The 21,901-nt window shown below is 41.2% G+C and overlaps 1 protein-coding gene across 1 annotated transcript; it reads left to right on the top strand.

Moving 5' to 3' along the window:
• Positions 1-427: 427 nt before the first annotated feature.
• On the top strand, positions 428-20,060 carry LOC134003182 (scavenger receptor cysteine-rich type 1 protein M130-like). The gene is given in 16 exon segments (XM_062442307.1): positions 428-521; positions 3,358-3,387; positions 6,885-7,166; positions 7,673-7,978; positions 8,171-8,452; positions 9,152-9,457; positions 9,601-9,885; positions 10,392-10,697; positions 10,939-11,229; positions 11,319-11,337; positions 11,846-12,222; positions 12,366-12,650; positions 18,746-18,830; positions 18,915-19,075; positions 19,682-19,797; positions 19,905-20,060. Coding segments are annotated over 16 exon segments (3,330 nt in total). The 5' UTR covers positions 428-478.
• Positions 20,061-21,901: the final 1,841 nt, after the last annotated feature.

Below are 21,901 nucleotides of genomic sequence, written 5' to 3'. Positions count from 1 at the left end.
ATTTTTCTGTGTGAACTGTGGTAAACTTTCATATTTCAGTTTTACTCTGAAGTAGCAGAGCAAAAGAAAATGCTGATAATCAGCAAGCTCGGACTGAGAACGGGAAGAGGGTCAAAAAAGAGTGAAGTGAGAAAACAGAAGGGTGTTTGTGGTTTGTCAGCTTCCTGTTTTAAATCACACACTTTTAGTTTTTAATAATAACAACTCAAATCTTCCTAAACAACAAACAACTGTTTAAAATGAACTAAATGAAGTTATGAGGTTTTTCTGTGACAGAAAGCATCTGAGATTACAGAGAACATATTTGTTACCATGGCAACATGTTTATTGTCGTGTTACTTCCTGTTACTCTGTCAAACTGCTTATCAGAGTAAAATCTTGCTCACGTGAGATAAAAAGAGGAAACAGATCATGTGATCAGCAGAGGAGAGCTATCGAGTCCGTCAGACAGACACAGAGACAGACGGTCTACCTGGTCATGGATCACCTGCTGATGGTGTTGGTGTTGCTGTGCAGCTCAGGTAGGACTCTGCTTTAATGATGGATGTGTGAAAGACTCAAAACCTCTTTGAAAAATACTGAATTTAAGTCAAAAGTTCACTGAAGGAAAATGTTATCAGTAAAAAGTAGTGAAATATCTTCAGTTCAGTCCTGATAGTTTCACATCGCTTCTTTTCACAGTTTAATAACTGATGTGTTAACATGGAAGCTGTAGTGGAGGCACACATTATATTTCCAGTGGACCATCTTGTTCCAGAAAAACTGACTTACGAACATTTAGAAGAAAGTTGAACAAATTCAGACTCATACGTAGCTACACAGCAGCCACATAAACCACACTGACGCTCTGATTGCTTAACAGCATGTGAAGTGCATTGATGTAGTGATCTATGCAAATAAACTGCAGACACATCAGGTGGTTAACAGTTTAAATGCTACTCTTGGGCTTAAGAGAAAAGGCAGGTGGGTGAAGGATACAAATGTTTTTTACCTCTTTTATTCCTGTCAACAACGGCAGCTTTTCAGAAAACATCACGATGTGTAAAACATCAGATGTCAGTGGAGATAAAAGATACATGGGAATTATAAATGAATCCATTAATTAAAATTAGCATCTCCTGTGGAAAAATTACTAATAAGTGGATGAGGAACAGGTGAGCAGACAAGGACAGACTGGAGGGACACTGAGGACTGATACAGGACAGGTGTGGAGGGGAAATGGGCTGGAAGGAGAGCAGGAACACAGAAGATAAAACACAGAGCAAACAACCCAAATATCAGTAAGTCAAACCAAATGAGCTAAAGGCAGAGGAAGTATTTGTACTTGTATTTTTCGGGTGACTTTTTACTTTTACTCCCTACATTTAAACACAAATATTACTTTCTACTCATTACATTGTCAAACAGGCTTGTTACTTTCAACCTCTGTGACTTTATTAAAAAGAAGACATGAAGTGCAAATAAGCGATAAAAGCCAGATCTTTGTTTTTCTTTTGGTGTGTTCGCTCTGTGTCGTCTTGGGTGGCTGCCCACATGTGTGCAGACAGTGCAGGAATATGACCAACACATGCTGTGCACTGTTTACAGAGGTGGATTATAACAGTAGTCTGTGACAGTGAGTGAGTCAGTGAGGAGAGATTAACGCCAGCAAAAAACATGAATGCTCGGCAGCGGAGATCCTAGGATCTGGGGGCCAGAAACAAGAACTGTTTCATTTATTCCATTTTTATGAGTCACATTTCAAACAAAATTCAGTGACTGCTATTCACTGCATGATCCAGCAAAAAAGGAAGCCTTCTGATTGGATGGGTCCCCCCCCCCCCCCCACAGCTAAAAGCCAGCATATAAACTGTAATAACTTGAATTGTGATGACAAAAATAAATATCTACATAAAAAAGATGAACAGATCAGAGGAAGAAGGGGGAAGGAGAAACACGTGTTTCTTTAAGTCTCCCGCGTCTTTCCTGGCACAATAACTAGTGAAAAAGCATCGTTTACGATGTGCAGCTTGCTTTTGTCCGACTCGGGTGATGTCATTGGCAGGAAGTGACGTCAGGCGCCTCACAGCCAATCAGGGAAGAGAATCCCCCAGGGGGAATATGGGATTTTGAGTTCTGCTTGATTTTACCCAGACCAGACAAAGCCATCTGCCAGGCTTTGAAGAACCAAACAACACTGAGTGGGTTCATTCACATTTTGGGAGAAGCAAATTGAATCTAATAATGAAAAAAATCAACTATCATTATCTATGTCTACATGAATATTAAAGTCACCTACTATAATTACTTTATCAGAACTGAGGTCTGTAAAGTTGTCCAGGCTGGGTTAGGGTTAGCATCTGAGGACAACTAACAGACTACACATCTGTTACCATGGCAACGGCAGAGCATTTCTTGTCATGTACAGGACTGGCTGTTGGGAAATATTTTTTTTCTTATCAAATACACGTATTTGAGACACTTCCTGTTTCTCTGTCAAACTGTTTCTCACATTTAACCCATCCAGTCATGAAGAAATTCTGACTGTGTCGTACTGATGGTCCATCATGACTGAATTCTGACGATGATGAAAAAAAAGGCAAATATATCAAAATCTGGTCAAAGTTTAGTGAACTGAGCCTTTAACCTGCAGTTAGTGGCTTCAGTGTTGTTTGTCTTCTGGCTGATGAGGAGATACATGAGGAGGAAAAAGGGTAACTAACATACCTAAACATACCTATTTAAGAGTTGATTGTCAATAAAAAAACAACAACAACAATAAGCACAGAACAACAAAACTGAACAAATTATACAGAATTAGTGTGCAGCTCAGGCAGGACTCTGCTTTAATGATGGATGTGTGAAAGATTTCAAAACATCTTTGTAAAATGATTTAAGTCTAAATCCTGCATTCAAAAAATGTATTAGTAGTAATGAAATATCTTATTTTCAGTGTAATGGCTTAGTGAGTCATTGCTGTTTTGAGGTTTCAAGTTTAGCGATTTGACTGTTGTCATCCTGGATTTCAATGTTTCCACGTCTGAATTTTTCTTGTTCTCAGGTCTCTGCTGGAAAAAAATCTCAATCTCAATAAGACTGTCTGGTTTGGTTTTTAGCTCCGTCTTCTAGTTACTGAAAACTGAACATGTTACTTTCACATATTATAACAGTCTGTGGCATATTTGGTAAAACAGATGTAAAGTCATATTGTGGTCCACTTTGCAGGTCAGTGGTAAACTGGTCAAATGACTCCTGAGTGAGTTCAATAATCTGTGTTTTCACTGAGATGAGCTCTGAGCTGCTGGGAAGCCTCACAGTGTTTGTTCAGTTCACAGCTCTGCACCAATATTAATATTAATTGTCTGATTTTCTCTCCAGGACTCCAGGCTGAAGATGATCACCAATCAGGTAAAAACAGAGAATGTATGTCATGTGGTCTGGGAACACCTCTGATCCTCCAGGAGGAGCTGGAGGACGTTACTCACACCTCCATCAGTGGTGGACAGTCAATCTATTTGGGTTCATGACCAAATACCCTCAAACCTAACAACTCATAAAATATGTTAACTTAGATAGAGGTAACTTCAGGGTTAACTCTGGGTTTTCCGTCCTACGACGCTGGTTCACTTCTTACCGGGGTAAATCACCATGGTAACTGGTAAATCACCATGTTAACTGGTAAATCACCATGGTAACTTATGCTGAACGGCTTACCTGCTCCGGAGCAGGTTATAGTCAATCAATCAATCAATCAATCTTTATTTGTATAACGCCAAATCACAACAAAGTTATCTCAAAGCTCTTTCCACATAGAGCAGGTTCTAAACCGAACTCTTCAGTTTAATTTAAAGAGACCCAACATTCACACATGAGCAGCACTTGGTGACAGTGGAGAGAAAAAACTCCATTTAAACAGGAAGAAACCTCAGAACCAGAACCAGGCTCACAGTGGGAGAACATCTGCCTCGACCGGTTGGAGGAGAGAGAGAGAGGAAGGAGAGGAAGGAGAGGAAGGAGAGGAGAGAGAGGAAGGAGAGGAGAGAGAGAGAGAGGAAGGAGAGGAGAGAGAGAGAGAGGAAGGAGAGGAAGGAGAGGAAGGAGAGGAGAGAGAGAAGCACATTGAAGGTCCAGATTACCTGTGAGACAACTCCGGGGAAGAAGTTTATCTTATTGATGCATTAATAGTACACGAATGTTAATGGATATAGATGATGGATAGAGAGAGAGAGGAGCAGTGCATCATGGGAGTCCCCCAGCCTATAGCAGCATAAAGTAGGAGCTGGAACCCTAAACGTAGAGAGGGTGTCTGCCCCCCCGACCCAATCTGGGATATGGTTCCACAGGAGAGGAACCTGAGAACTGAAGGCTCTGCCTCCTGTTCTACTTTTAGAGATACTAGGAACCACAAGTAGGCCTGCATGCTGGGAGCGCAGTGTTCTAGTAGGTACATAAGGTACTATGAGCTGGGAGCGCAGTGTTCTAGTAGGTACATGAGGTACTATGAGCTGGGAGCGCAGTGTTCTAGTAGGTTCATGAGGTTCTATGAGCTGGGAGCGCAGTGTTCTAGTAGGTTCATAAGGTTCTATGAGCTGGGAGCGCAGTGTTCTAGTAGGTTCATAAGGTTCTATGAGCTGGGAGCACAGTGTTCTAGTAGGTTCATAAGGTTCTATGAGCTGGGAGCAAAGTGTTCTAGTAGGTTCATAAGGTTCTATGAGCTGGGAGAGCAGTGTTCTAGTAGGTTCATAAGGTTCTATGAGCTGGGAGTGAAGTGTTCTAGTAGGTTCATAAGGTTCTATGAGCTGGGAGCACAGTGTTCTAGTAGGTTCATGAGGTTCTATGAGCTGGGAGTGAAGTGTTCTAGTAGGTTCATAAGGTTCTATGAGCTGGGAGCACAGTGTTCTAGTAGGTTCATAAGGTTCTATGAGCTGGGAGCGCAGTGTTCTAGTAGGTTCATAAGGTTCTATGAGCTGGGAGCGCAGTGTTCTAGTAGGTTCATAAGGTTCTATGAGCTGGGAGCACAGTGTTCTAGTAGGTTCATAAGGTTCTATGAGCTGGGAGCAAAGTGTTCTAGTAGGTTCATAAGGTTCTATGAGCTGGGAGAGCAGTGTTCTAGTAGGTTCATAAGGTTCTATGAGCTGGGAGCACAGTGTTCTAGTAGGTTCATAAGGTTCTATGAGCTGGGAGCACAGTGTTCTAGTAGGTTCATAAGGTTCTATGAGCTGGGAGCGCAGTGTTCTAGTAGGTTCATGAGGTTCTATGAGCTGGGAGCGCAGTGTTCTAGTAGGTTCATAAGGTTCTATGAGCTGGGAGCGCAGTGTTCTAGTAGGTTCATGAGGTTCTATGAGCTGGGAGCACAGTGTTCTAGTAGGTTCATGAGGTTCTATGAGCTGGGAGCGCAGCGTTCTAGGTTCATAAGGTTCTATGAGCTGGGAGCGCAGTGTTCCAGTAGGTTCATGAGGTTCTTTAAGATATGATGGAGCCTGACCATTAAGAGCTTTAAAAGTGAGGAGAAGGATTTTAAATTCTATTCTAGATTTTACAGGAAGTCGATGCAGTGAAGCTAAAATAGGAGTAATGTGATCTCTCTTTCTAGTTTTATCAGAACTTGTGCAGCTGCATTCTGGACCAGCTGGAGAGTCTTTAACCATTAGTTAAAGTCTTTAGAGATTTATTAGGACAGCCAGATAATAATGAATTACAATAATCCAGCCTAGAAGTAACAAATGCATGGATTAGTTTTTCAGCATCATTTTCAGACAGATGTGTCTAATTTTTGAAATGTTACGCAGATGAAAAAAGTCAGTCCTTGAAATTAGTTTTATGTGGGAATTAAAGGACAAATCCTGGTCAAATATAACTCCTAGGTTCCTTACAGTGGTGCTGGAGGCCAAAGTAATGCCATCCAGAGTAGTTATATCATTAGATAATGTGTTTCTGAGGTGTTTAGGGCCAAGCACAATAACTTAATTTCAGTTTAATAGCAGGAAATTGCAGGTCTTCCAGGCCTTTATATCCTTAATGCATGTTTGTAGTTTAGTTAACTGGTTGATTTCATCAGGCCTTATTGATAGATATAATTGAGTATCGTCTGCATAACAATGAACATTTATTGAGTGTTTCCGAATAATGTTTTTTCCTAAAGGAAGGAGAATAGTATAACTAAAGGAAGCATATATAAGGAGAATAGTATAACTAAAGGAAGCATATATAAGGAGAATAGTATAACTAAAGGAAGCATATATAAGGAGAATAGTATAACTAAAGGAAGCATATATAAGGAGAATAGTATAACTAAAGGAAACATATATAAGGAGAATAGTATAACTAAAGGAAGCATATATAAGGAGAATAGTATAACTAAAGGAAACATATATAAGGAGAATAGTATAACTAAAGGAAGCATATATAAGGAGAATAGTATAACTAAAGGAAGCATATATAAGGAGAATAGTATTAACTAAAGGAAGCATATATAAGGAGAATAGTATTGGTCCAAGCACTGAACCCTGAGGAACACCATGTCTAACTTTTGTTTGCATGGAGGATTTATCATTAACATTTACAAACTGAAATCTATCAGATAAATAGGATTTAAACCAGTTTAATGCTGTTCCTTTAATGCCAATTAAATGTTCAAGTCTCTGTAACAGGGTTTGATGATCAATAGTGTTGAAGGCAGCACTAAGATCTAACAGGACGAGGACAGAGAGAAGTCCATTGTCTGATGAAGTTAAAAGGTCATTAGTAACTTTTATTAGTGCAGTATCTGTGCTATGATGAGCTCTAAATCCAGACTATTGTTTGTAGTTAGCAGGAAATTAGAAAATGCACTAATTACTTTCAAATTCACTTTTCAAACTAACTCACTTTATTATTTTACTGATGACTCTCTTGTTTCTGTTCAGAGTTCAGGTTGGTGGGAGGAGCCAGTCGCTGTGCAGGTACACTGGAGCTGAAACATGGAGAGTGGAGATCAGTGAGTCCCTTTCTCTGGACCCGGAAGGAAGCAGATATAATATGCAGATATTTGGACTGTGGCTCTGCTGTTTCAACAAGAAGCAGAAATGTAGACTCAGACAGATCTGTATGGAGGATCATATCTTACTGTCTTCATTTTGGATCTGCACTGAGGGACTGTGTATCATCATCATATTTATCGTCCTCCATCGTGGAGATCACCTGCTCAGGTAAGTCCATCAGTGACTTCATCTCTGACAGTAATATTGTCCTTCCTCTGTCACAGTGATAGTTGGTGGTTTCCATTGGACTGAACTGTAAACTTATCCAGGACGACAGCATCCTAAAGGGTAGAGAAGTTAGCTTGTTCCTGGAGGCTCATTGATTCAAACTGAGACAATCTGCACCTTTAAGGATATTCACACTCCAAGAGAAAGCAGCAGTAGTAGCAGTTTAGAGTTACAGTATACTGTATGTATATGGTGTTTAATCATTTGTATTAACACAGTGTAAACAGAGCAGTTTGCTGCTCTCTGTCAGCTCAGTGTCAGAACCATGATCAGATGTACTGACTTCACACTAGGGATCAGTTTCATTAGGATTTGATCAATACTACTACTCTTATCAATACCTCTTATTGATCCGGTTCTTTATCAATACCAATAAAAAAACTTTATTGGTATGAATGTTGCAGTTAATTATTCCCAAAACTAATGATGGTCCTCTCTCTCTCCAGACTCTGTCAGGCTGGTGAATGGGACTAGTCGGTGTTCAGGCAGACTGGAGGTGAAGTCTGAGCAGTCGTGGTCCTCAGTGTGTGAAGCTGACTTTGACCAGCAGGATGCAGAGGTGGTCTGTAGGGAGCTTGGCTGTGAGGCTCCTTCAGTCCTCCAGGGGGCGCTCTATGGAGAAGTGGAGGCTCCAATGTGGACCAAAGAGTTCCAGTGTGGAGGCCATGAGTCTGCTCTCCTGCACTGTAGAAGATCAGACTCAGCTAGAAGAACCTGCTCACCTGGTAAAGCTGTTGGACTCACCTGCTCAGGTAGAAGAGGAGCTGCAGCTTTGATTTGTCTTCATTTCTGTTCTAATGAAACTCACTTTATTCTTTTACTGATGACTCTCTTGTTTCTGTTCTAATGAAACTCACTTTATTCTTTTACTGATGACTCTCTTGTTTCTGTTCTAATAAAACTCACTTTATTCTTTTACTGATGACTCTCTTGTTTCTGTTCAGAGCCTGTCAGGTTGGTGGGAGGAGCCAGTCGCTGTGCAGGTACACTGCACCTGAAATATGGGGAGTGGAGACCAGTTAGTTCCTCTCGCTGGACCCTGAAGGAAGCATATATAATATGTAGATCCCTGGATTGTGGCTCTGCTGTTTCAACAAGAAGCAGAAATGAATACTCATACAGATCGGTATGGAGGATCAGTTCTGACTGTGTTCAGTCTGGATCTGCACTGAGGGACTGTGTATCATCAGATTCCTCTGACTTCATCATGGAAATCACCTGCTCAGGTAAGTCCATCAGTGACATCATCTCTGACAGTAATATTGTCCTTCCTCTGTCACAGTGATAGTTGGTGGTTTCCATTGGACTGAACTGTAAACTTATCCAGGACGACAGCATCCTAAAGGGTAGAGAAGTTAGCTTGTTCCTGGAGGCTCATTGATTCAAACTGAGACAATCTGCACCTTTAAGGATATTCACACTACAAGAGAAAGCAGCAGTAGTAGCAGTTAACAGTTACAATATACTGTATGTATATGGTGTTTCGGTGGAGTTATTATGTGACCGTTGGAAGTTATGAATCTGATCGAGTAGCTATGATATGTGGAGTTCCTCAGGGGTTAGTTGCATGAAAACAGGAGGAGTCTAATTCAGATTAGCTGTAGCTTCATCCATTATTCTACTGTGAACAGAGTTATGAGGGGCGTGACTACCTAATAACAGAGAGACTCCTCCTTTTAAACTTCTACATCTTCTTTATTTTCTGATACCATGCATTTCTGTCCACCACTGGGTCATTCTAAATAAGACATTTTCAAATCCTACAACTAACATAACATATTTTCTCTATATAAAGACTTGAGTCAGGGTATGAATGTGCTCTCTCTCTTCATCAGTTGTTACTTTCAAATTGAGAAAAAGCTTTATTGGTATGAATGTTGCAGTTAAATATTCCCAAAACTAATGATGGTCCTCTCTCTCTCCAGACTCTGTCAGGCTGGTGAATGGGACTAGTCTGTGTTCAGGCAGACTGGAGGTGAAGTCTGAGCAGTCGTGGTCCTCAGTGTGTGAAGCTGACTTTGACCAGCAGGATGCAGAGGTGGTCTGTAGGGATCTTGGCTGTGGGGCTCCTTCAGTCCTCCAGGGGGCGCTCTATGGAGAAGTGGAGACTCCAATGTGGACCAAAGAGTTCCAGTGCGGAGGCAATGAGTCTGCTCTCCTGGACTGTAGAAGATCAGACTCAGCTAGAAGAACCTGCTCACCTGGTAAAGCTGTTGGACTCACCTGCTCAGGTAGAAGAGGAGCTGGAGCTTTGATTTGTCTTCATTTCTGTTCTAATGAAACTCACTTTATTCTTTTACTGATGACTCTCTTGTTTCTGTTCTAATGAAACTCACTTTATTCTTTTACTGATGACTCTCTTGTTTCTGTTCAGAGCCTGTCAGGTTGGTGGGAGGAGCCAGTCGCTGTGCAGGTACACTGGAGGTGAAACATGGAGAGTGGAGACCAGTGATGAGTGACTCTGACTGGACCCTGAAGAAAGCAGATGTAATATGTAGATATTTGGACTGTGGCTCTGCTGTTTCAATAAGAAGCAGAAATGAAGCCTCAGACAGATCTGTATGGTGGATCAGCTCTAACTTACTTCATTCTGGATCTGAGCTGAGGGACTGTGTATCATCACATTCCTCTTCCTCCATCTTGGAGCTCACCTGCTCAGGTAAGTCCATCAGTGACATCATCTCTGACAGTAATATTGTCCTTCCTCTGTCACAGTGATAGTTGGTGGTTTCCATTGGACTGAACTGTAAACTTATCCAGGACGACAGCATCCTAAAGGGTAGAGAAGTTAGCTTGTTCCTGGAGGCTCATTGATTCAAACTGAGACAATCTGCACCTTTAAGGATATTCACACTACAAGAGAAAGCAGCAGTAGTAGCAGTTTAGAGTTACAATATACTGTATGTATATGGTGTTTAATCATTTGTATTAACACAGTGTAAACAGAGCAGTTTGCTGCTCTCTGTCAGCTCAGTGTCAGAACCATGATCAGATGTACTGACTTCACACTAGGGATCAGTTTCATTAGGATTTTATCAATACTACTACTCTTATCAATACCTCTTATTGATCCGGTTCTTTATCAATACCAATAAAAAAGCTTTATTGGTATGAATGTTGCAGTTAAATATTCCCAAAACTAATGATGGTCCTCTCTCTCTCCAGACTCTGTCAGGCTGGTGAATGGGACTAGTCTGTGTTCAGGCAGACTGGAGGTGAAGTCTGAGCAGTCTTGGTCCTCAGTGTGTGAAGCTGACTTTGACCAGCAGGATGCAGAGGTGGTCTGTAGGGATCTTGGCTGTGGGGCTCCTTCAGTCCTCCAGGGGGCGCTCTATGGAGAAGTGGAGGCTCCAATGTGGACCAAAGAGTTCCAGTGTGGAGGCAATGAGTCTGCTCTCCTGGACTGTAGAAGATCAGACTCAGCTAGAAGAACCTGCTCACCTGGTAAAGCTGTTGGACTCACCTGCTCAGGTAGAAGAGGAGCTGCAGCTTTGATTTGTCTTCATTTCTGTTCTAATAAAACTCACTTTATTCTTTTACTGGTGACTCTCTTGTTTCTGTTCTAATGAAACTCACTATATTCTTTTACTGGTGACTCTCTTGATTCTGTTCTAATGAAACTCACTTTATTCTTTTACTGATGACTCTCTTGTTTCTGTTCTAATGAAACTCACTTTATTCTTTTACTGATGACTCTCTTGTTTCTGTTCAGAGCCTGTCAGGTTGGTGGGAGGAGCCAGTCGCTGTGCAGGTACACTGGAGATGAAACATGGAGAGTGGAGACCAGTAGAGCATTATGACTGGACCATGAAGGAAGCAGACGTAATATGTAGATATATGGACTGTGGCTCTGCTGTTTCAACAAGAAGCAGAAGCGCCTCATACAGATCTGTATGGAGCATCAGTTCTGACTGTGTTCAGTCTGGATCTGCACTGAGGGACTGTGTATCATCAGATTCCTCTTCCTCCATCTTGGAGATCACCTGCTCAGGTAAGTCCATCAGTGACATCATCTCTGACAGTAATATTTTCCTTCCTCTGTCACAGTGATAGTTGGTGGTTTCCATTGGACTGAACTGTAAACTTATCCAGGACGACAGCATCCTAAAGGGTAGAGAAGTTAGCTTGTTCCTGGAGGCTCATTGATTCAAACTGAGACAATCTGCACCTTTAAGGATATTCACACTACAAGAGAAAGCAGCAGTAGTAGCAGTTAACAGTTACAATATACTGTATGTATATGGTGTTTCGGTGGAGTTATTATGTGACCGTTGGAAGTTATGAATCTGATCGAGTAGCTATGATATGTGGAGTTCCTCAGGGGTTAGTTGCATGAAAACAGGAGGAGTCTAATTCAGATTAGCTGTAGCTTCATCCATTATTCTACTGTGAACAGAGTTATGAGGGGCGTGACTACCTAATAACAGAGAGACTCCTCCTTTTAAACTTCTACATCTTCTTTATTTTCTGATACCATGCATTTCTGTCCACCACTGGGTCATTCTAAATAAGACATTTTCAAATCCTACAACTAACATAACATATTTTCTGTAGATAAAGACTTGAGTCAGGGTATGAATGTGCTCTCTCTCTTCATCAGTTGTTACTTTCAAATTGAGAAAAAGCTTTATTGGTATGAATGTTGCAGTTAAATATTCCCAAAACTAATGATGGTCCTCTCTCTCTCCAGACTCTGCCAGGCTGGTGAATGGGACTAGTCTGTGTTCAGGCAGACTGGAGGTGAAGTCTGAGCAGTCGTGGTCCTCAGTGTGTGAAGCTGACTTTGACCAGCAGGATGCAGAGGTGGTCTGTAGGGAGCTTGGCTGTGGGGCTCCTTCAGTCCTCCAGGGGGCGCTCTATGGAGAAGTGGAGGCTCCAATGTGGACCAAAGAGTTCCAGTGTGGAGGCAATGAGTCTGCTCTCCTGGACTGTAGAAGATCAGACTCAGCTAGAAGAACCTGCTCACCTGGTAAAGCTGTTGGACTCACCTGCTCAGGTAGAAGAGGAGCTGCAGCTTTGATTTGTCTTCATTTCTGTTCTAATGAAACTCACTTTATTCTTTTACTGATGACTCTCTTGTTTCTGTTCTAATGAAACTCACTTTATTCTTTTACTGATGACTCTCTTGTTTCTGTTCAGATCCTGTCAGGTTGGTGGGAGGAGCCAGTCGCTGTGCAGGTACACTGGAGGTGAAACATGGAGAGTGGAGACCAGTGATGAGTGACTCTGACTGGACCCTGAAGAAAGCAGATGTAATATGTAGATATTTGGACTGTGGCTCTGCTGTTTCAATAAGAAGCAGAAATGAAGCCTCAGACAGATCTGTATGGTGGATCATATCTGACTGTCTTCAGTCTGGATCTGACCTGAGGGACTGTGTATCCTCAGGTTCCTCTTCCTCCATTGTGGAGCTCACCTGCTCAGGTAAGTCCATCAGTGACATCATCTCTGACAGTAATATTGTCCTTCCTCTGTCACAGTGATAGTTGGTGGTTTCCATTGGACTGAACTGTAAACTTATCCAGGACGACAGCATCCTAAAGGGTAGAGAAGTTAGCTTGTTCCTGGAGGCTCATTGATTCAAACTGAGACAATCTGCACCTTTAAGGATATTCACACTACAAGAGAAAGCAGCAGTAGTAGCAGTTTAGAGTTACAATATACTGTATGTATATGGTGTTTAATCATTTGTATTAACACAGTGTAAACAGAGCAGTTTTCTGCTCTCTGTCAGCTCAGTGTCAGAACCATGATCAGATGTACTGACTTCACACTAGGGATCAGTTTCATTAGGATTTCATCAATACTACTACTCTTATCAATACCTCTTATTGATCTGGTTCTTCATCAATACTCTTATCAGCTCTTTATATTATTATTAAATTATTACTATATTAAAATTATAATTAATGAAAGTCATGAATCCACAACAGGACTATAATGTATTTATATTTTAGAGTTAAAATTACAGAGTTTGCTGACATCAACAACAATGTTTACAACAGTGTCACAATATGAACTCAATAATATCTCCATGGAAACAAGCAGAACCCAAAACCAGATTTTACCATCCAATAATCTCACACCTTGTTTTCTTCAAGTACTGATAAAAGAACTGAGCTTAAAAATACCTCAGGTTTTTAAGTGTTTAATACTGGTTCCAGTTCAGAAGCAGGTTTCAGGGGGCATCCCTACCTCAGACCAGTGTTAATAATTACAGTTCTCTGTAGTCTGAGCTGAGGTCTGATAGCATGAGCTGCTACTGCTGAAAGCAATAATCTGACAGAGGAAAACAGGAGGAGTCTAATTCAGATTAGCTGTAGTTTCATCCATTATTCTACTGTGAACAGAGTAATGAGGGGCGTGATTACCTAATAATAGAGAGACTCCTGCTTTTAAAGTACTACGTAGGCAATATTCTCAACCCTTACTCTCCATTCAAATAATCCAAAAAAGTGTTGAGTTGCTTTTTCCCCTGTGCTGATGGTTTAGAGGACTGGTTGAAATGAAGCACTCAGTCTGTTTATCATGAACTGAAGTGAGGAGTGATACAGTCACTTATATCTGTGTTGTCATGTCTCTCCAGGTCAGCAGGAGTTAGACGTCAGGACCGCAGGAGAACACTGAGATGGATTATTATCATCCCAGTTCGTCCAGCTGAAGAGGAAAGAGCCTAAGGAGCAGAGTAGGACCTCCAAGGAGCCACACAAGCCCTCAGAAGCAGAAAATCATGTTTGGTTTCCTGCCTCCTCTCATTCTCTGGTCTTTTCAGCCCAGTATGGCGATGAATGACGTCCATGTTGGTTGATTCCGCAGCTTCTGATTTACATCCAGCACTAACGCTGGATGATTGATGATTGATGAGTTTATATCTTTTTCTTTCACTGCCTCTTATATTCTATATACTACTTATTCAGCTTTAATGCATTACTACTATATTCAAAATAAGAGATTTTTGAGATAAAGAAACTGAGAAAATCAAAATTGAGTGAAATCAAATGTTTTATCTTTGTTTTGCTGTTCCTTGTGTTTCTGCTGAATGTTCACTCAGCCCTCATTTATTGTATGTTACAGCTTCATGCTAATAAATCTAATGCATCAATAACACTTTTACACCTTTTTTATTCATTTGTTTGTAATTTACAGGAAGGGAGTAACAACATTATACTCATATATATGATACACAGTAAAGAAGAACACAAAAACTTGCTCCTAAACAGGAGTCCAAAGGCCATCATGGACTTCCTCCGTCATCCAAAATGATATCAACAGAAATAACTAAGCAAATACACATATGTACATTTATGAAGTGACCAAAGAGTGTACATACAGTATACTATGTACATGTATGATATGCATATAAATATATAACCTGAAGGGGAGAAAACTAAACAAGCAGAATCTAAGAAAAAGAAAAAAGTAAAAAAATGTATAATAGCACTGATTCTCTGGAAGAGCGTAATTGTGCTGTGACCAGTACATGAGGTGGTTTCCAGTCACACGATACCAGCTAACCATTAACGCTCATCATTTACAGTTAGCTTCAATACTGCGGACATTAACAAACCATATGATAAAAAGTTCCAATGATAATAATAAAATTACAATAATTTTAAAAAAAAACAATAAAAATATTAAGAATATAAAATGCATTTTATTTATAGGCGCCTTACAAGACACATGAAAACAACAACAGCACATCAAACATAATAAAATCAACTGAAAAAGCCCGGTCTCCCCTGAGCTTTAGCTTGGATCTGGGCACAACTAAAAGCGACTGGTCATGGTGGAGGTACATGTGTTTCAATCCCTCAGATAAGTTGGCACTCTGAGATCTTGAGTGGAGAAGGGGCTACTAATCACTTCCTTGGGGTCGTCAGGTGGGCACCCTCCATTGATGTTTCGTTGATAGACTCACAACACCTCCAGAGTTCTCAACAGCATCACCTAGCATCCCAGGTGCACTCCCCTCAGCTTTCACCCTTCTTGCTGGTCATTTCGCAGCCCAGACGGAATCCTTTCTTTTCAGCCAGATCCAGCTGCTACTTCGTTCTGCATCCTCTGACAGTGACCTCACTGTTTGCCATCTTCTTCAGGAGCTTAGATGTTGAGGTGGCTATAAACCCTCTACAGCCAACCTCTACCGGGTTGACCTTGGTCCGCCAGCCTCGTTGTTCTGCCTCTGCTGCTAAGTCAGTATATGTCAATCTCTTGCGTTCACACACTTCATCAACCGCAACCTCCGACAGGACAGTTAACTCCAGTATGTGAAGGGACTTCTGCGAGGTTGACCATCGGATCATATCCAGTCTGAGGTTAGTTGTGATTATCTCTGTCAGAGCCTTTGGCCTAGGTCAACCTGCATTTTTCAGTCCTGGACGGCATCCAGGAGGGTCTCCAAGGAAGTTGTCCAGCTTCCACAAAGGAGATGGTGTTTGGGAAACTGGACGTCGGGGGAGGGAGGGCATTGGTGGTGGATATCCTTCGCTCCAAGGTAGTGGCCAGTTGTTGCAGGACACTGTTGTGCCTCTTTGCGAGAGACTGATTTTGCAGCCAGTAAGAATATGCTGTAATGTTCACGAATTTTCCTTGCATGATGGATATGCTCCTTAACTTGCTGGGTTTCAACTTCATCCTTGCCCAAGTTATGTTGGTGTTAATCTTATTCAGCAGCCACTTGGTACATGCGATGGTTGAGGTGAGGGTGGTCATATCAACCATATAGGCGCGAATGGGAGTTAGGCGCTGTCCAGAGTGCAGATGTTCTCCTCCTACCACCTATTTGGGTGTTCGAATGATTGCTTCCATAGCCGGGTCAGTGAAAAACAAGGGTTGGCAAGATGAGAAATTCAAAAATGTATTAAAAAATAGTTTTAAAAGCAGCATCAGGTTTATTAATATGTATATTTTGTGTTTCTGTTGGTTTTGTGTCATTTAAAATGACATTTGCAACATTTGTTTTTACCAAAAGTAAGACTGAATGCTCCTGAAAAGGTCCCATGGTGTAACCACAAAGAATGATAAATATTGGATATTTGAATCACCTACAGTGTGTTTAATCGGACAATAGGAATTTTGAATAATGTATCTTTAAAAGATGTGCGTGGGCAGAAAGAGAGAGGAACTGGTTCCAGTCCTCCATCATGAGTTCAGTGGTTCTGGCTCAGAGATGATGTTATTATATTATAAAGAGATCAGGTGGTTCAGATGATATTATTTTATTATGATCTCAATCTCCTGTTATAAGGCCTTCTTCACAATTTTAACAAAATAGCCTCTTAAATGGTGCTTGCACGTTGTGACACATCATGTGTATAATGTAAGATCATGCCAAACTAGTTGAAATGGTGTTTTATTGAGAATTTGAGCATTTTTTAAGAAAGTGTAATTTCTTTGGTTCAAGTTTTGATGGTTACACCACTTAAAGTCCGTGAGCCAGGGCCTCAAAATATGGAAACCGTTACAGAAAAAGTGGCAAAGGCTACCATACCATTTCTGAAAGCCTGGAATCTCAGCTTTTCAATGATGTATGATGGCCATCTGACAAGAGTAGCTGTTTTGAGTTAACACACATAATGTAAACTAAGGTTGAGAAAAATAATGCGTATAAATCAAGCAGAACACTGACAGCTGAAAATCTATATTGGACATATTGGAATATTTTATTTATTTTGTTATGTTTGGTATCATTTTAAAGGGGAGACTCTGGACTTTCATTTAAATCCCTTTGTGAACATTTTGGATAAGTACAGCCAACCCTGGAGCTCTTCAAACTTTTAATCACACACATTTTCCTGCCATTTCCGCCTAAGTCATCTTTGTCTTTTAATCCTGTGGCACCAGGGAGCATCAAAGAAACAAAATCCAAACACTGAAATACTGGTATGACCCTAAGGATTCAGAAAATGTATCATTTACCCATATTATCTGATTTGGAGGGGGTGATTTTCAGTGTTATATCAGACATGGCGTTTGAGAAAATAATGCCTATAAATTAAGCAGAACACTGACATAGCTGAAAATCTAAAAAACGGTATAACAAATAACAAATGAGACATGGATTCCTATGTTTTAAGGTGTGGTTAACCCAATTATGACATTGCCATTACTGAAAAAGGTCAAGGTCATGACTTTTAGGCATGATCAATGACATTTTATGACATTTTCGTACCGATTGCATCATTCAAGGCCACGACACTAATCAAACTCCTCGTCGGAATCCTCATCAGAGGAATAGGATTGTTTCTCATCAGCAAAGTCATCCTTCTGGTTTTTGCACTGTCTTGCATGGCATAGGTCAGTGCAGGCCAAGTTGTTGGCAACACACTGACATGATGGAGTGACACAGTCCCTCTTGCATGAGCAGGACAGAAACTCAAGTACTGCTTGTGGACCATTGGAGACATTGAACCAGTCTATGGAGAGCTGCAAGTCACCATCTTGGTCCACTCTAGACCACCCATGCTCAACTGGGGAAGGAACTTCAGGGTTGTTCTCGAGGCATCTTCTCCAGATAGCACCTTGATAGTTAGCTCTGAGACAGTGCTTCCTGAGAGAATCTGAGCATGGAGGTAACTGCCAGGATTCTACGCCTTTCTTTGCACAAAAAAGTGCATACCTCATTTCATTGATGTGGTGATTCTGGACGGTCCTCTCTCTCTCCAGACTCTGTCAGGCTGGTGAATGGGACTAGTCTGTGTTCAGGCAGACTGGAGGTGAAGTCTGAGCAGTCGTGGTCCTCAGTGTGTGAAGCTGACTTTGACCAGCAGGATGCAGAGGTGGTCTGTAGGGAGCTTGGCTGTGGGGCTCCTTCAGTCCTCCAGGGGGCGCTCTATGGAGAAGTGGAGGCTCCAATGTGGACCAAAGAGTTCCAGTGTGGAGGCCATGAGTCTGCTCTGCTGGACTGTAGAAGATCAGACTCAGCTAGAAGAACCTAGAAGCTAGAAGGAGCTGCAGCTTTGATTTGTCTTCATTTCTGTTCTAATGAAACTCACTTTATTCTTTTACTGATGACTCTCTTGTTTCTGTTCAGATCCTGTCAGGTTGGTGGGAGGAGCCAGTCGCTGTGCAGGTACACTGGAGGTGAAACATGGAGAGTGGAGACCAGTAGAGCATTATGACTGGACCCTGAAGGAAGCAGATATAATATGTAAATATTTGGACTGTGGCTCTGCTGTTTCTTCAGAAGCCAGAAATGAAACCTCAGACAGATCTGTATGGAGGATCAACCCTTACTGTCTTTATTTTGGATCTGACCTGAGGGACTGTGTATTTTCATCAGTTTACTCTTCATTCATCATGGAGCTCACCTGCTCAGGTACGTCCATCAGTGACATCATCTCTGACAGTTATATTTTCCTTCCTCTGTCACAGTGATAGTTGGTGGTTTCCATTGGACTGAACTGTAAACTTATCCAGGACGACAGCAACATTCAACTTCTCAAAGAAGAAGAAAGATTCATCATCTCTCTGTATTTACAGACCTGCTGCTTCAGCCAATCATCTCTCTGTATTTACAGACCTGCTGCTTCAGCCAATCATCTCTGTGTCTCCTACCCTGGACGGGGTCTCCGGGGCCCAGCAGCAGGGGTTTCAGGTTCTCCAGGGCTCCAACTTCACCATCAGCTGCTCCGTCCAGCCTCAGTACCCAGGAGGCTCCTTCCAGCTCACCTTCACCTCCTCCAACACAACACACAACTACACCCAGCCAGCTGTCAATCACTCTGCTGACTTCCTGTTTCCTGCTGCAGACCCCGCCCACCAAGGAAACTACAGCTGTGTTTATGGCGTCTATGTTTTTTCTCATAACTTCTCCTCTGAGAGCCGTCTGCTCTCTCTCACTGTCACAGGTAAGCTGAAGCAGAGTGTGAAGCTCAGTCCAACTGAGACGTCACACTGACTTTGTTTCCATGTTTGATAAAAAGTCATGATGCAGCAGGAGCGACCCAGCGACCTACAGAGAGCTGAGTCACAATCTGATGAAGGAGCTGTAAACTGTTTCCTTCCCGGCTTCTTTAACATTATTCAACCATAACAACTGTGTTGTAGTGGAAAGTAAAAGTGAAGCCAGATAAGCACTATAATGATAATAAACAGGGCTTTACATGATGAACTCAGAGCTTCACCAGGATCACATCTGATTTAACTGCATGTAAAGATGTTGACTGTTAACAATCAGTTGAATCATTTTAACCAGACAGGAGCTTTAAGGAGAGAATCAGCAGACTTTCATTCATTCTTTCAAAGCAGCTGTGAACACATTAGTGTTTTTTGTTGAACATCATCAGCATACAGAGAGGATCAGATGAACTTATTCTCTAAGAGCTGAATCAACAAGCTGCTTCAGACTTCACTGATTTTAGGAGATTTAACATCAGTAAAGTTCCTGTTTGATGGGAGCTGTTGTCCTCATGATGTCATGTGATCTAATGTGATGACTGAATGTGTCTCATCAGATCCAGATGAGAAATCCTCAGATAAGACACCTTACAGAACAGGTTCTATCATCCCACCAGTTGTCCTGCTGGTGGCTCTGCTGTTGGTCGTCATTATCATCTTTTTCATCCTGAAGGTACTGAACATGTTTGTTTAGAGGACTGGTTGAAATGAAGCACTCAGCCTGTTTATCTTGAACTGAAGAGAGGAGTGATGCAGATCTGTGTTGTCATGTCTCTCCAGGCCAGCAGGGGGCAGAAGTCAGACCCACAGGAGGACACTGAGATGGATTATTATGACCTCTGTGTTTCCAGAGCTGAAGGAGGAAGAGGAAGAAGCTCAGGGAGCCCTGACAGCAGTTGGTCATCACCAGCACCAACGCTCCAAAACAGGAAGTAGTGAGACCTTTATTGAGCCCACTAGAAGAAGAGCAGAGAGGAGATCTGATTGGATGATTGATGATTTATGAGTTTTTATCTTTTTTTCTTCACTGCCTTTTATATTCTATACACCACTTATTCAGCTCAAATGTGTTATTGATATTTTCAATATATTTGATTTTTGAGAAAAAGAAAAATGACAAAAATCAAAATCAAGTGAAATCAAATGTTTTATCTTTGTTTTGCTATTTTATCAGATGTGTTTCTGCTGAATGTTCACTCAGCCCTCATCTATTGTATGCAGAGCTTCATTATTGAATGTTTCACTTGTTTATTGAGAGAAAAAAACCCAAATCAATGAAACTCCAGTCCACGTTTTCACTGATACCGACGGCTTCTCACATATTGTACACGTGCACGTGGACATACACACACACGTGCGGTGCTGCTGATGCTCGTTGTTGGTGATGCACAGACACCAGGAAGCTTATGTGGTCAAACACTGTCACAATAAAATGTTCAGGACATTAATAACTTACTGAAACTAAATATTAGTATTTTGTCGCCTTTGTTTCTGTCTCTACAGACTATTCAGTTAGCTAAGAAGTGCTAATGCTACGTTAGTAAATAGTGAAAAGATGAGCAGGATGGTTACTTTTATTTGATTGTTACTGTAGAGAGGACCGGTCTGTTTTTGGTTATGTGTGTATACATATATATATATATATTTATATTTTAACATTCTCCATATATGGCCAGATAATGTTAGGAAATGATTGAGTGTAAGGAGCAGTGATACCGTTCTAACAGATATTCATCTTGGAAGGGTGTTTCAGTTACCATGGTGACAGACTCAGAGTTTCAGTTACCATGGTGACTGACTCAGAGTTTCAGTTACCATGGTGACAGACTCAGAGTTTCAGTTACCATGGTGACAGACTCAGAGTTTCAGTTACCATGGTGACTGACTCAGAGTTTTAGTTACCATGGTGACAGACTCAGAGTTTCAGTTACCATGGTGACTGACTCAGAGTTTCAGTTACCATGGTGACTGACTCAGAGTTTCAGTTACCATGGTGACTGACTCAGAGTTTCACTCATCTCAGGATTAACTTACTCTGAGTTTTCCACATAAACGGCTTTCTGGAAACACACCTGAGTCTCTGATGGACAGCAGCTGACTAATAAAAGCTGCTGACTCATTTATAAACTGGCTCATAAAACTGACAAATTATTCTACTTTTCGAGGAGCAATCTTTGGCCTGCTGCTCACAGACTGGTACTTTACAGTCAGTTGTATTTACTATTTACATTCACTATTTACATTCACTATTTACATTCAGTATTTATATTCAGTATCATTAGTTCTGATTATAAACATGAAAGAAAAAACACCTCCTCTCCTGCCATCTAGGAGCATGAGAGAGAGTCAGAGACAGGAGCAGGATGCAGGGACAGAGCAGAGATCCTTCGCTGCTGTGAATGATGAAAGAGATTTAACAGCTTAGAATAATTTGTCAATGGAAATATTGAATAGGAAACATTTCAGTCAAGGTTCATTAAGCTTTTCATTGTCTTCTAATATGTGATCTGAGGCCAAACACTTCCTCTGGATGGAATTACAAAATGTACCCATCGTTTTCCTCCCAGTATAGTCAGCCCTGTTATAAAGAACCAGAATACAGGAAATTACAGCTACGCTATTAAAATGATTGTGTTAAATGTGTTATTACTATTTTCAGAATAAGAGATTTTTGAGTTGAATAAAACTGAGAAAAATCTAAATTGAGTGAAATTAAATGTTTTATCTTTGTTTTGCTGTTTCTTGTGTTTCTACTGAATGTTCACTATTGTATGTTA

Source organism: Scomber scombrus, chromosome 21 (genome assembly GCF_963691925.1).
Source record: "Scomber scombrus chromosome 21, fScoSco1.1, whole genome shotgun sequence".
Taxonomy (NCBI): Eukaryota; Metazoa; Chordata; class Actinopteri; order Scombriformes; family Scombridae; genus Scomber; species Scomber scombrus.
The sequence above is the reverse complement of the archived record's forward strand: the minus strand, read 5'-3'. Positions and strand labels throughout refer to the sequence as shown.